Raw genomic sequence first — 15,532 nt, 5'->3', positions numbered from 1 at the left:
CGTCGGCATGCTGCGGCGGCCCGGCCGGTTCGGCACGGCGGCTTGCGAGGGAGTGCCACGCACAGGGGTGCGCGCATGCGTGGTCGATCGTGTACGTGCACGGTCTCCTGCGCGTTGCGCATGGCGATTATTGGAGCTCCTACACCTCATCCTGCGCTCGTGTACGTGCGTCGGCCGCGCGCGGGCCCCAAGCAGGCAAGCACCCCGGCGCCGTGGAAGTCACTTTCCACGTCGAGCGACATCAACGGGCGCGACAACGAGACGTCCCTCGGCATAACACCGGCCGGCGGACCAACGGCCTAGTTGGAAACGCCGGATCTGTCACCGTTTCTACACCAGCAGCCGGGGAGGTAGGGGACTGGGGACCTGTGAGTCCCCTCCGCGCGTGCGCCGTCCCACTGCCGGAGCGCCGCCACGTCCCCAGCCGCTACTGCTCGCCGCAGTTCCAACGCTGGCAGCACGATGTGAAGGCCGCACCCAGGGCAGGGCGTGGCTGGTGGCGCCGACGAAACTCAACGCCATCATCCTGTCCGCTCGGGTGGCACCGGCGCGCGCTATGGCGTGGTCACTCGACGGCGAGCTTACCTGGCCGAGGAGTCAGGCGGCGGCGGCAAATGGCTGCACAGCGCTGCTAAGCTGCAGCCTGTTTGGGAGACAGGGTTAAATTTTAACCCTGTCATATCGGATATTCGGGTGCTAATTAGAAAGATTAAACATGAGCTAATTACAAAACTAATAGAATCTATTAAACCTAATTAATCCATCATTAGCAAATGGTTATTGTAGCACCACATTATCAAATCATAAACTAATTAGGCTTAATAGATTTAGGCTTAATAGATTTAACTTAGGGTTGTACAATTAATCTATGTTTAATAGACCTAATTAGTGTCCAAATAGGAGCTAAAGTGTAGCACCTGTCTACCTAGGTACTGTATCACTGAACTAAAAACCAAAACCAAACACCCCTAGATACTTGTTGGCGCTAAAGATCAGCCGATTGAATCTCAGTGTCGGACACACGACCCGGGAGAATCTGCTTAACTCATATTCGGCTAATCGTCCTGGTGCGGTTCGCGCGGCGTGCCAGCCAATCTGACCTGTTGATTGGCAAGGAAGGAAACGTATCAGATCCCAGAGGCTGCGATCGACTGAGGTTCCGATCTCGATGAATCTCATCAGTGAATCGGCCGATTTGCTATAACAAGGAAATCGGCTATGGTGCAGCCGACAACTAGGTAACGTTTATAAAGAAAACTACCAGAGTAAACTAGACAACGCTACAGAAGCAACACTTGAAACAGATCTAATCGGCTATGCGAAAGTGATAGATAAGCGATAAAGGTAAATAAGCCGAAAGCTCTAATTCCAAGCTGGATAACTGGTGATAAAACTAGAACAACAGGTAAAATCTAGAATTCTACTAGTAAATATCGATAACTGGTGAATAAATCTAAACGAAACGACAGCGATGCGCCCGAAGTTAAAGCTTAGATATTACTCGATAAACGGAACTTACAGAATCGGCCGGAGATCGAGTCGATGCAGCCCTGCCAACCCGTACGAACTCGTGAAAAGAAGAAAAGTATTAGCGAAGTCGCTGACTTGAAAGTAAAGTACGAGGAAATAGTAGATTGATGTATTGATTTGATGTTGTTTTTACGGATCTCTAAAGATGACTATTTATAGCCTGTTACAACCAACCTCTTAATCGACTAGGATTCTATCTCTAATTTTAAACGAAAACGAATATTTACAAGTACGACTCGTATCGGAGTTGGTCGTTGCGCTCCTGTGGGCCAATCCTCCTTTATTTTCTCTTCGTAATTCACTTTAAGCCCATATTGGCCCAATTGCCCCAGCCTCTTAATCGGTCGATTTCTACCAACTCCATCCGCCAAAACACTGCAGCGCCAATCAGCCGATCTCCAACTGTAGCACCAATCGGCTGATTCACAATCGTGACCTTTTTAGCTCACCGCATCAGTTAATCCTTTCCTTTCTTGACGCCAATTCCATACGTGTTAAAATTAACTATATCACCAAAACCAAACACCCCTAGGTACTGTACAACAGTAACTGTAATGTGTAGATACGTGGGTGGAGCTGGTCCATCTACTTATGACCGAACGTGTTCACGTTCGATTCGGGTGAGACACATTTGATGCTCGTGTAAAAATAAAACAGAAAAATAGAACGTGTTCGATTACAAGAGGAGAAAGCATAAACACCATACACGTTGCAAATCCGCTGGATCTCACACTAAAAAGCAAAATCGCTACCGAGTTCTACGTTGCTTATTTTCACAAGATGAAATCCTTTAAAGACTGGATAAAAAAAAGAGAAAATCTAGTTTAGTAGCCCCTCAGACTCAGAGGTTTGACTTTCATCTGGAAAGATCTACTCGACGTTGACTTGGAAGACGTCCTTGCGCTGCTGCTCCTTCACCTTGGGCACGACCACCTTGAGCACGCCGTTCTTCATCTCGGCCTTGATCGTGTCCATCCTGTAAACCTCCGGCGACAGCTCGATGCGGCCGGTGTACCTCGGGGGCGGGGCGGCCTCGTCCTCGCCGGCCTCCTTCTCGCCCTCGCCCTTGATCACCAGGCTGTTCTGCTCCGCCCACACCTTGACGTGCTCCTTGCCCAGCCCCGGCATGTCCACCCGCAGGTGGAGCGCCTCCTCGTCCTCCCTTGCGTTCCAGCCGCGCCGCACCGCGCCGGCACGGACCGGCGACGCCGTCGCCATGTCGTCCATCAGGCTCAGCAGGCGGCCGAGGCTCTGCGGCGCACTGAACGGATCACGGAAAACATCTGGATGAAGACCAAAACGGAATCAGTACAGAGTACAGACTACGACCATTCAATGCGATCGAATTCCATTATCTCAGTTGAGAGAACGAAGATATGAGTCGGGCATGGCACGAGGATGACGACTACCTGAGAACAGGCTGGGCACAGCGTAGTCCCGGCCGCCGCGACAGTTCTCGTACTCGCGGACGCCGTCCTCGTCCGACTCGGCCCCCTCGTAACGGCGGAGGGGAGCGCCGGTGTTGTAACCGCGGAGGCCACCGGCGACTGCCACCGGCCTGAGTGCGGAGCCAGCAAAGGGCGCGGACGGCGCGGCGAGGAGCTTCTCCAGCGCGCGGACCAGCGGGACGACCCTCTTGGAAGCCACAGTGGAAGCCATGACACTCCCTCTTTCTTCCTCCCTGGGTTTGATCTGCTTTCTCTTTCGCTGCGATGTTCGTGGATTTCTTCTTGTGGTGTAAATACCGTAGGAAAGTGGAGGAATTTATATAGCGGCGCAATGCTTGGAGAAGAATTCAGAAGGTTCAGGAAGAACCTGCGGTGGCCGAACATTCCAGAAGAGGCGCGAGTTCAGAGTGCAGCCGCGCGTTGCTCCGCTCGTCAGAGTGGGCCCAGCTACCGCCAGGTTACTAGGCCCACAATGCAGTCGAATCAGATGGGCAAGATCAACAGGCCGAATCTGTCAAGGAAAAAGTCTACTCAACACCCCTCAACTATCGACCTTGTTTGATGTTTACCCCTCAACCGAAAAACCAGACGTTTCACACCCATCAACTATTGAAACCGTCCGATTTACCCCCTGAGCAGTTTTCGCGGCGATTTTAACTGCCGTGGCGCCGTGTCAGCCGTTCTACATGGCGCCACATCAGCTACGAGGAAAACCTTGATAGTTCAAGGGTCAACTAGACTTTATAAAAAAATAAAAATAAAAAAATTATAGGATAGATATGCAATTAAAAAAATTCTAAAATCCGGTTTAGTTTTAGAAAATTCACGAGAAATTCATTTTAGGTTGGAGAAAACGTGCTTTTTATCTTAATATGCCTTGTAAAAACAAATCATTCAATTAAATAAAAGATCTAACCATGCTATATATGGGTCGCACATTTCTAAATAGGATTAAATATGAGGTGGTGTTGACACTTGAGTCAAGTCACTTCTACGTAGTTCGAGTCGTCACTATCAACTAATTATAATAGATAACGAGACTAACTAGTAGCAAATAAACATCAAAGAGGATCATAAAATAATTAAATAACACTTGGCTAAGCACTGTAAGATAGAGCATGATTTTTTTAAAAAAATAAGATTGGTTTCATATGTTTCTAAGCTATAATGAATTTTAGAAGACTAAACTAGGTTTTAGAATTTTTAATTGCATATCTTTTCTAAGAAAAAATATTTTTATTTTATTTTATTTTATTCTTATAAAGTCTAGCTAACCCCTCGAACTATCAATGTGATCCAGTTTATACCCTCGCGGCTGTCATGGCAACACATAGGATGGGTGACATGGTGCCACGTCAGCTAAAACCACTCAGGGGTGTCGGACCGTTTCAATAGTTGGTGCGGGTTGAAACATCCGGTTTTTCGGTTAAGGGGTGTTGAATAGACCTTTTCCAATCTGTCATGACTCGAGCACCATAAGGCCCATCATCAAACTCACAGCCCAAGCCCACTCACCTTTCTCCGTCCAAGGCGACGGATCCTTTGCTCACCAAACCAGCACCTGCTACGGCCGAATCGTCGTGTCAGATCGGGCCAGAGGGGAAATTCGGGGAGGCGAGGGAGCTGACGCCGCCATGGACGAGGAAGAGCACGAGGTTTACGGCCAGGAGATCCCGGAGGACGGCGACATGGACGGCGCCGACGTCGATATGGCCGCCGGCGGGGACGACGCGGCGAAGGTACCATCCCTGGATCCGTGTCTCTTGCGCTAAACCCTAGCCCTAGGCCCGTACGGGTAGCTGACCCCCTTGGGCCTTGGGTTCGTCCAGCTGCAGGAGCTCGACGAGATGAAGCGCAGGTTGAAGGAGATGGAGGAGGAGGCTGCTGCCCTCCGTGATATGCAGGCCAAGGTCGCCAAGGAGATGCAAGGTTGTGCTCCCCCACCTTACCTTTTCGATGCTTCTTTTGCGATGTATTTAGGCTACATAACAGTTATTCGATATGCTTCGCTATATTCGATGGAATAAGCTTTAAAACTGTTCGAGCCAGTTAAGATCAGTGCCTGCAACTATGACCGGATTCATTATTTGGTTACTCGATAAACTTGTGACTAATCCTTCATATGCTCAGTTCGCTTGCTTTTTAACTTGTTTACTGTGCGTGAAGTATGCAATCATGCCGTTGATATTTTCTACACAACTTGGATTCCATATTTCATTACTGTACATGTTGTACATTTAACTTGGTTTTGTGTGTTCTGATCGGACCGCAGTTAGAATCCAGTCTAGTTGTCCTTTCAGATTCCTTTGCTGAGGCTGTTTTCTTGTGCACTTATGACCAGGAACGCGCTAAAAAACTTTTGTGCTAAAATTTCTATTTATCACCTACAACTAACCCTTCTCGTGATACTTGTACCTTGGCCTCCTCTATTTTCCATTCTATTTTAGATCCTTTAATCTTCTGTGTTTCTCTGTCTGGTATCATTTATATCTTATTCACCGACCCTTAATATGGCAAATCGGCAATCTCTCTGTTTCATATATTGCTTACTGCGTACACTGAACTATACCTCTAACCATGAATTCATGTACCTGCAATGAAAGTAGTTCTTTGATTCTTTTACTGAAGTGGTGAACTCATTCCTCTGTGTAGCTGCATACTTGGTTCTGTAGGATAACTTTCTTGTGCCTTGGACATATGTTTGGTGATTTTCAATTGAAAAGTTCTTCTATGCAGAATATAGATTGTTACTTCTTGTGAGTATGTTGGGATTCCTTCTGGTATGTTCACGTTGATCCAAATCAGTGCTCCCGACTATAAAATATTTGTCATTTTGTACATGGAACGCTCTCCAATGTGTGTGTGCCTACTGCCACAATATATTTATGGAATATAATAGACTATGAGATCATGAACATATTTTTAAGAATAATCTACATGTATGACCTTCATGTTCTAAATGAAATATTTAAAAAATTATAGATGCTCAAAGTTTCAAAAGTTTAGCCAGCGGAGGGGGTACCACTTTTTTTGTGTGCATGTGGATCCATGTCTCATGTTCCAGAGAAGCATATATCCAAAGAAAATCTATCTTGATGAGCCTTCAGAAAAAAAAAATCTATGTTTTACTGCATTCTTGTCTTCTCATGGATATGCTGGTCTGTCATGACTTAGTTGATCGATGGTTTACTTTAATTTTAGCTCGCTAGTCTAACACAAGGTGCAAGTTCTCTTGACAGAATCGCTCTTCTGTTTTGCAGGAGGTGACCCTAGTGCATCTACAGCTGAGGCAAAGGAGCAGGTGGATGCCCGCTCTGTCTATGTTGGAAATGTAAGATTATATAAGCTCTCTTTCTCTCTTTCCCTACTGTGGGTGTATACGTCTATAATTCAACGCATATTTGCGTTACTATATTTTGTTGCTGTTAAAAATTTCTATATAGTATTCTTGTTATTCTACATGCTATGAAACATGAAGGACAAAACGTGGATATCTGTATTATTAAATAGCACACACACATATTGCTTAGTTGCTAACTGGAATTTTTTTGGCACTCTACACTTAGTGTTATGAAATGTTTCTCTGAAAAAGCCTACTACCTTGCTACTTCCCTTTTCAGAAACTCAATGATTGCATTTCTACTGGAAAATGATTTAGTGCTGGATGTCTTTATTTTTTTAGAAAATGGAAATAGTACTGGCCTCTGGGACTGCTGGATGTCTTTATTGGCAGACAGAATACCAAATCTTGTCCCTAATTTAATTATTGCTTCCTTGCTCCCCAATGCTTATTGGTTTCCTCATAATGCAATGCGCTGTTGTGAAGTGTTTCATGTGTGCTTTATCATCATCCTTTGCTATCAGTACTCATCAATACCCCTTTGTTGCCTTTATGGAGTTTCATTTTGTTGTTTTTGTGCATTGATTAAGTAATGGTGATGGTCGCAGGCAGTGTGCTTGAGCAAGCCTTTCAAATTGACTAGCGGGCACCTGGCCCATATTTCAGAGTTAGGTTAGTGTGAAAAGAAAGAGAGAAAAATAGAAAGATATCTGAAAAAAAATATAAAAAAAAGTGCATGGAAAAAAAGAAAAGAAAAAGGAAAGAGTAAAAAAGTACAATATAGATATCATAGGTTAGAACTTAGAAGACCTCCCTGATGAAGCAAAGGAAGTCAGCACAGAGCTGCTGGTACACTTGGGATGGCCCTTTTTGACTGGAGCCGGCATCTGATGCAGTGTTATCCCTAGCTGCTGGTCCAATGATATCACCTGAGTGGTGCATAGGTATGACATGTAAGTGTAACAGTAGGAAACATTAATCTTTGACTCTATTCTTTGCTGTTTGTGAACTTGTGCTCTGCCTATCTTCCCACCTTTTCCCTTTTATTTGTCATCTCACCCAACAATTGTATTTTATCGGATCATATTGTGATGGCTTCTTTTTCTTACTAACATGAGGATAAATGCTGCCTGATATTTAGTTACATATGAGTGACATGCAGCAGACATACCTGCAGTTTACAAACTAATAATGGTGCTAAGAAAACAGTGTTGCAGCTCACGAAGTTGTAGGAAGTTATCAACTTAGCTGAGATATTAACAGTTATGGATGCTACAAGGAAAAAAAAGGCTTACTGTGCATGCTTCTTTCCTTTGCATTCTTATGTTAACTGGTAATTTAAAATCAAATGGTTTGAATTTGTTATCGTAAGTGTTAAGTTTTAGGCTCTTAGTAAGATGCTACTTTTTTTTCTATTTACTACTCACATATCTCCAATATATCCCTTCTATGTTTTTTGTCTTACATATTAGTCAACTTGGCATGTCAGTTTCTCCAATATATCCCTTGGGGTGATATTTGTCATAGTACATTGTATTACATGTAAAAATCAGTGTCTCCGTTTTCATCTAAAGTGGCACCTTGACCTAAGCTTCAATGCGATTTAAGTAAATGTTGTTTGTCATTTTATCAAATTCAGCTATTTTGCCATACATATACCTTCAAAATATTAGAGAGGTAACCTTTAAAATGAAGCCTTCTAGGATTCTACCAAGCTTATATTTTAAAATGAATGGTTGTCTTTTAGGGAGTTAATCATTTTAAAGTTTACATCAACTATTTTGTCCCAGTAACTGCTGTCACTGCTTGAGTGATGATTTTCTTTATTTATTTAAGGCTATGACATCAAATATGGATTGATTCAGTCATTTTTTTTTGTGTTGTGGATCTTTTCACCTGCTTGGTGCTTAGTTTACCTAGCGTATGAGTTAATTACTTAACTCATAATTTGTGGTTTTACTTTCCGTTTTCCACTCAGCACTCGTTAACATAATTTTGCTGATACAATCATATTACCTTAGGTTGATTATGCATGTACACCGGAAGAAGTGCAGCAGCACTTCCAAGCTTGTGGAACTGTCAATCGGGTGACAATCTTGACTGACAAGTTTGGGCAGCCAAAAGGTTTTGCTTATGTTGAATTTCTGGAACAAGAAGCTGTCCAGGAGGCTCTTAATTTGAATGAATCTGAATTGCATGGTCGCCAGATTAAGGTACAGACATATCTGGCGGAGGTTCAATGTGATCTCAAGAGTTCAAAAGAGCTTTTGAACGATGCTCAATCTTACACTCTTTGCTTTGTGCTCAACAGGTTGCACCAAAGAGGACTAATGTCCCTGGGATGAAGCAGCGTCCACCACGTGGATATAACCCCTACCACGGCTACCCTTATAGATCATATGGAGCACCGTACTTCCCCCCATATGGATATGGGTAAGTTTTGTGGTCTTTTACAATGTGGATTTCTAGTTTTCTTTTCTAACATAGCCATTTATATATTTGCAGGAGGGCTCCAAGATTCCGCCGGCCTATGCGCTACAGACCTTACTTCTGAAGTACGGTGTCATGAAGTTAAATGCAAATCCAGCCACAGTCAGTCTCGGGAATAATTCTACTCTACCTGCTGGTGTTTCATTTGCACAATTGCCTGTTTCATAGTAAGACATTATTGTTGCGGTTGAATGCTCCTGCCCCAGGTGCCTTTTGTGACCTCTGTTTAAGTGCCGCCTTATGGGACTTGTAATATCGTCTTGCTGTGATACAAGATGTAATAACTGAAAAAACAACATTGTGTAATACTGATTTGTGCTCTTTCCCCGGAGTTATTTCAGTATTCTATTGCCCTTCTTTAGTACTCTTGATTCTAACAGCCTTTTACAACTCACTTCAGAATAGCTGTGGAAAGAATTGACAGTGATATGGATACAGCTAAACATGAGCCATCAGTATAAATCCAAATGAAGGGGAATATCAAAATGTAGGAATAGAAAAAAACATAGGAATAGAGTTGCATGACATTTGCAATCCTTTAAGAATGTAGGAAAGTTTGGATGCAACATAGGAGAAATAAAGGAATGGGAAGAGAGAGACATAAAGGAAAGTTTCCAAGAGGTTGGATCTCATGTTAGATTTTGTTCAAAATTCCTATGAATTGAGCCATTCCGTAGGAACTCTGAAGGAATAGAAGATAGCTAATCCTTTGTTTCAAAGGGCCACATAGGAAAAATTCAAATCCCACAAAATTCTTAAATGAATCCTATGTTCCAAAGGAAGCCGAAACCAAGAAATCGTGAATGATATGATATTTGTCCTAATGAAGCCATGCAGCCGTAGACGGTAGACCCATAGTCGTCACACACAAGTTCACAACTGTCAGCTCTCTGGGCTGTTTGAATCTTGTTATAGCTGTTTGTCTATCGTATTGCAGATTGCTACCTAGATTCGTCTTCTTGCAGTTGCAGCAACAACGGTATCAACGTCTAGTGCTGAGTGCTCTGATACTCTCGGAGCATCCGTTCTCTAATCTCGGCATCCATGTTCCCTGCGCATCGACCAATGTCCTGGGCCTCAAGCCGTAACTAATCAGTCCCCTTTTACCAGACAGTAAACCTGCAAATCAAAAGCCTCAACTAATAATCAGCCTCCCTTTACCAGACTGTTTACCGCGGGCAAAGCTGATCCGTGGTTACCGCAGTGCCGACATAAAGTCTCTGTAATATACTAGTATCACTCCAACATCCCCCCTCCCCCCCTTTTGCCCATCATTCCAACACAGGAAGAATATTGCAGACGGCCTCTGATTGCTCTCATGATGCTGCTGATGCCAAAGGGAGAGTCACAGGATCACAGCACAGCACAGCGGATGGTTACAGGAGCCGCAACAACCTGATAAGGCTTAGCCGGCAGCCCTACTCCCCCCATGCTATTGTCAACCACAAGTTCCAACAGGGGAATCTTGCAAAGTTAATAAAGCTATAGGGGACAAAGGCGTGGCAGGTGAGGTGAGGTGAGGACGCATGGAAAACATAAAAACCAAAGTGAAAAGGGCGAGGCTTGGGGTAGCAGGAATACAGACATCCTATTCAGAAATCCCTCATTAACAATCCTGATGCCGGTGCCGATTGCGGATTTCCAGAAAAGTTTAATCCTTTTCGCTATCCTTTTGAGAATTGATGCCGCACTAATCAAGAAAGATCTGAGCCATTGGCACGCAGCAAAGTGTAGTGCCGTACATGTATTTGCCAAAAATGTGTATGTAGGAGTAGCGCAGTACAGTGCAGTAGGTCCACAGCCATCTGTCCTTTCTATCTCAGGTCTGTCCCCTTTGTATTCCTTTCTCTAGCTCTTCAACTCAAGCACTACTAGAATGAGAGAAATAATGTCTTCAACTCAAGTTTAACATAGATAACCCCTTTTCACCATTTGTCTCTCTGAATGCTAGAATAATATTAAGGACAAGAAAAAACACACACAAGGCACATAACCAAGATGCACAAGAATCATTTCTGAGACACTTGTTCCTCAGCACAGTTAGCAGCAGCAGCGTGATGTCAAGTAGGCAAATCCTGGCCCGGTTATCTCTGTTCTCTCCCAAAGATCAGTGCCTAGTATAGATTACCCCCAGAAGGCGTCAAAATATTTTGGCAGAGGCATCCATCCGTTCAGACCTGACCTGACCATACCTCAAGGTAGATAAAATAGGCTGCACCTGCCTCCTGATCCTGCTCGCATGGGAATTGGGAAAACCCCGTCAGAATCTAGCGTGCAGCGCCAAGGCTTGCCTGCAGAGGCGCGCAGCGCAGGCGGCAGCAGGCGCAGCGAGACGCCGGGGCTAGCTTGCCTTGCAAGAGACAATCGGCTTGGCAGCCACGGGCGTCGCCGTCCACCCCCACCTGATTCTGATTTCTCAGGAAAGATCCCCGCTTTACCACATGGTTTCGGGCAAAATCTTGGGATCAGGCAGCAGCCAGGCGCCGTGGTCCGGCCCCGGCCCGGCCTAAAAGCGGAGTAGCTTTTAGCTGCCTGCTTGCGTTTGCGTGCGCCCGGGGGCTGCACTGCCATGCCACTGCCGTGCCGCGCTGCATTGGCATGGCATGTGCTGCAGCATCTCTCAACTCAAAGCGAGCGGGTACTCTTCAGACTCCGCTGCAGCGGGCCACGGCCCCTGCGGCACTGCGTGCGCATCGATCTTGTCCGATACACGAGGGTGCAGAGGCCGGCCACGCGATCTTTAAAATCTTTGCATCGCATTGTACTGGCTCACATGATAGACCCAGGACATGCAGAGATCAGAGTGTTGATTTGCGCCGGTGAAATCTCACCGATGCATGTTGATTTGCTCCATGTAAACACCAGAGTTTACATCATCTAGATTGTACTATTAGCAGCAGTCCACTTAACACATATCTGCAAGCTAGAGGGGGAGATCGAGTGGTGTCGCAGACACAGTACAGCAACAACATAGCTGCAAGCTCAGGAACAGCACACGCACACACGCACACATACAGTAGAAGCAAGAAGAACTGCATATGCTGCCATCTATCTCACGGCGACGGTGGCCAGTCGAAGCCGGCCAAGCTCTCGCTGAACCCGCCGCCGTAGAACCTGACCTCGAGGTTCTCGAGCCCCTGGCCGTCGTCCCAGATGGCCTCGTCGTCGCTGCCGACGGCGTAGTAGCCGTCGACGTCGTCCATGAACTCCCACGAGTAGATGGAGGAGTCGTCGTCCGAGTAGTCGGAGCACTCCTCCCAGTAGGTGTTCTCGTAGCAGTCCTCGACGCGCGGGCCCAGGACGCGGAGCCCCGGGTGGCGCTCCCGCAGGAGCTTGTCGTCCACGGCCCAGCACCCGCGCAGGTCCAGGAACTTGAGGTCGCGGCACTGCCCCAGGATCTCCGCCACCGCCTCCGTCCGGATCAGCATGTACCCCATCTCCAGGTGCCGGAGCTTGGGCATGCTGCGGGCGATGGCGTGGGCCTCGTCGTGCTGGCACTCCTTGTCCACCAGGTCGATCGGGTGCATCACGCGCCGGAGCCCCACCAGGGACTTGCAGTGCTTGCCGAACGCCTCCAGGGCGCGGGCGCCGATCTTGGTGCAGCTGCTGATGTCCAGGAAGGTGACGTTGGAGAGCCGCGGCGCCACGGTCTCCACGATGGAGTCGCTGATCTCGCTCCGTGGAATCTCCAGGGCCCGAAGAGCTCGCGCGCTAGTGAACAGGAAGATGGAGAACATTATGCAGAAGGATCAGTGACCAATTCTGGGAGACTGTAACTCTGGAAATTATGACAGTTATTACATTATGTGGACCAGCTGAACGGCAAAGCTTGTGACCAACCAACCACTAGCCAGTAGGAGGACGGGTAATTGTGAGAGCCTCAGTGTATATGACTGTACGCATGTGCAAGCAGTACTTGTGTTTGTACTTGCGAATCTAATAATTTGTATCGCTCAATTCAGAATAAAAGATCTAATCCTAGTTCACCATGCAGATAATTCAGAAATAATACATATCAAGTGATCAACTTGGAAGTGAATCCACATCCTACAAGTTGGATTCAAGACCAAAGGATGGCTCGGATGCATCAGACTGCAAGCTCCCTATCTACATTTTCGTTCCCAAAACCGATCCATGCAATGAACTGACAACCAGTGGTTTAAACTAGAGATCCTATATTGCACCTATATATTGCAAATGGCAAAGATTGACAACTAGCCTTATACTAATCACTAGATTTATAAATGGACCTGAATTTGCATATCACAAATTTAAATTTGACACAGTGATCTGCCTGTTCTCTGCAATCAAACGTCCCATCACAGCTCACGCGGCTAAGATAACTGACAGTCTGAACTCCGATGATGGGGATACCTTCTGAATCCATCTCAGTGTAGAATGTAGACTCTAAAATTCGGGATGCATTATGAAGAGCATGGATTTCTAATCTAATGGTCCGTTGGGGAAAGTAGTAATTTCAAGAATTTTGCAGAAATGTTCACTACCCACAGGAAACCGCGACAAAATCAAAATGGGGAAATGAAGACGGAAAGGAGCAGAGAGCATCGCCAGAATTCAAACTTACCGGTCTCCTATGAACGAGAGGAGCGGGTCGCAGGGAAGCCCGGAGACGCTGATGCGGCGGCACGAGCCGCCGCTGCGGCCGACGAGCATCTCGACCATGCGGCCGATCTGCTCCGGTTTGCTCTGCTGCTGGCTCCACTCCTCGATGTCGATCTCCTGCCAGCAGTAGGGGCCGGCGACCACCCGACCCCAGGACTTGCACACCCGCGGCACGACGGTGAGCACCTCCTGGAGCGGAAGGTTGCGGAAGATGAGGCCCAGCGCGTCCGGCAACAGCTCCTCCCAGCACCTGTACTCCTCGGCGTCCTCGCACTCCCCCATCACTCCCTTCCCTTCCCCTGCAGCGAGTGAAAGGACCGGCCTTACAAGCTATCCATTATGATTGACGAATGAATGCTTCAACTACCAAGATGAACTGCCGCAGCTCAGATTGAAAAATGGAAGGAAGTGGGGAATAGAGCTGGTAACACTACTTCATTTTGTACGCCCCATCTCCAATCAAAGAATCTGGGAAGAACCAAGTCAACTGGACTCAGATCTTGCAAGCAGACTGAGCCAGCAAGAGAGAACCGAGCAATTTGAAAGATCCGATAAAAGGGAAGATGATTTTAGTAATCCAGCAACCTCATATGTTTTCTAATCAGAACTAAGGAAATCACGGAGGAGTGCAGAGGACTCAATTCCTCACTCCAACGGAGAACCAAAACTTTTTTATTTCCATTTCTTCCTAGGGAGTGGGGGCTGCTTACCTTGGAGATCGCTCAAGAGGCAGAGATGCTAAAAGTGGCAGCCTCCAAGCAGTAAAATGGCTTGTGTGTGCTGTGAGCAAACCCCAAAGAAGGCAACCTATCCAAGAAGCAAGCAAGGGGGGATAAGATGTAAGCGTCATCCAAAAGTTGGCAAGAAAAAAGAGCTTCATTAAACTCTAAAACTGACTCCAATCACAGAGTACCAGGAAGAGGAAGGCACAGATCTAAAAAGAAGGCCTCTTGCAGCTGCAGGGATGGAAAAGGGCAGCATGCCAATTGGTGGCCATACCACATACCATTTCACCCCATGGCCAAACGAAACAAAAGGTATGGCTTGCTCCAGATATTTGTGGGGAAGAACGCAAAAGCTTCGGCCTTTTGGGCTCAGCAGAGCAAAAAGGGGAAGAATATAAATATTTCCCTTTCCATAATAATTTGCAAGAGAAAACCGCAAGAAGCAGAGTTAGGATCCGGGGGGAAGTGAGAGTGGTTTATTGCCCGCGTATTTACCGGATTGGTGATGTGGAGACGAAGGCCCAAATTCCAATTTGGATCTGCAGGAGGCAACGCCTGATGCAAGGGCGCGGGGGGACTGCCGCGGCTGGACTGGAGAGAGAATCGAGAGAGGGCGGGGCGACAGTGCAAGGGAGAATGGTCGGTACAAGAAGAAGACTGAAGAAGGCTGTGAGCTGAGCTGAGCTAGCTTCCGTGTGTGCGTGTTCTCGAGGAGGAGAAAAAAACGAGGGGCGCGCGGCGGGCGTACTGTGGATGCAGCTGCCCCCCGTGCCGATATTGCCCGGCATGTGGAATTTCTTTTTATCTTGCCCGTGTTGGTTTTCTTTTCCTTTCGACGCAAAATTCAGACGAGAATTTACAAGCCGATAAGACAGTAAAAATGTCGCCAGGTGGCATCTGCTACTCCAGACGGAAATGTAATGGCGAGACTGGATTTAATCGAAGATAGAAACGAGAAGGATCAAAGAAAGGTGTAACATGTTGACTTGAGAGACGATAAGATGCTTGCTCAAGTCATTTTCTGTCTATCCATCCGCTGATTTTATCCTTGATTCGACGGTTCAGCATGACTTGAAGAAATTATTGGGGTTAGGCGATAGCGATTAGCGTTAGGTGGATTTGGTAGTAAAAACTGGCACATCGTCGCCGCTGGAGCTGGCCATTAGGATCTGCGAGTACACGGGAGCTGATAAGGAATAACAAAACAATCCTATTACTGAAAGACACTGGGCGAGGTCACGTCAATGCACAATGGGCCAATGGCCTTGGCACCCGCTGGATTGCCATTTCAGCCGTTAGTTGCGTTGCGTGACGAGCACACTGTGCGTGTCTGTGTCGTGTCGCAGCAGTCAATGCCTCTGTCCGTAGAGAGTTGG

At 46.6% G+C, this 15,532-nt stretch overlaps 3 protein-coding genes across 4 annotated transcripts; 1 reads left to right on the top strand and 2 right to left on the bottom strand.

Annotated features, from left to right (window-relative positions):
- Positions 1–2,179: 2,179 nt before the first annotated feature.
- Positions 2,180–3,507, bottom strand: LOC117838691 (24.1 kDa heat shock protein, mitochondrial). Its single transcript, XM_034718828.2, has 2 exons — positions 2,940–3,507; positions 2,180–2,813 (listed from the first exon to the last, which is right to left on the bottom strand). The coding sequence occupies exons 1-2, from the start codon at positions 3,187–3,189 to the stop codon at positions 2,401–2,403; spliced, it is 663 nt and encodes a 220-aa protein (XP_034574719.1). The 5' UTR covers positions 3,190–3,507; the 3' UTR covers positions 2,180–2,400.
- Positions 3,508–4,502: 995 nt separating this feature from the next.
- LOC117838706 (polyadenylate-binding protein 2) lies at positions 4,503–9,143 on the top strand. The gene is made up of 6 exons (XM_034718840.2): positions 4,503–4,717; positions 4,808–4,907; positions 6,239–6,309; positions 8,340–8,531; positions 8,630–8,751; positions 8,824–9,143. The coding sequence occupies exons 1-6, from the start codon at positions 4,613–4,615 to the stop codon at positions 8,870–8,872; spliced, it is 639 nt and encodes a 212-aa protein (XP_034574731.1). The 5' UTR covers positions 4,503–4,612; the 3' UTR covers positions 8,873–9,143.
- Positions 9,144–11,614: 2,471 nt separating this feature from the next.
- Positions 11,615–14,791, bottom strand: LOC117838682 (F-box protein FBW2). Of its 2 annotated transcripts, XM_072295386.1 has the most exons (5): positions 14,652–14,791; positions 14,345–14,516; positions 14,142–14,238; positions 13,394–13,730; positions 11,615–12,519 (listed from the first exon to the last, which is right to left on the bottom strand). In XM_072295386.1, the coding sequence occupies exons 2-5, from the start codon at positions 14,433–14,435 to the stop codon at positions 11,857–11,859; spliced, it is 1,188 nt and encodes a 395-aa protein (XP_072151487.1). In that variant the 5' UTR covers positions 14,436–14,516; positions 14,652–14,791; the 3' UTR covers positions 11,615–11,856. The 2 variants fall into 2 exon arrangements, with proteins under 2 accessions (XP_072151487.1, XP_072151488.1); XM_072295387.1 differs by lacking the exon at positions 14,652–14,791 and having other exon boundaries at positions 14,142–14,645.
- Between the last annotated feature and the right edge of the window lie 741 nt (positions 14,792–15,532).

This window comes from Setaria viridis, chromosome 1 (assembly GCF_005286985.2).
Source record: "Setaria viridis chromosome 1, Setaria_viridis_v4.0, whole genome shotgun sequence".
NCBI lineage: Eukaryota > Viridiplantae > Streptophyta > Magnoliopsida > Poales > Poaceae > Setaria > Setaria viridis.
The sequence above is the reverse complement of the archived record's forward strand: the minus strand, read 5'-3'. Positions and strand labels throughout refer to the sequence as shown.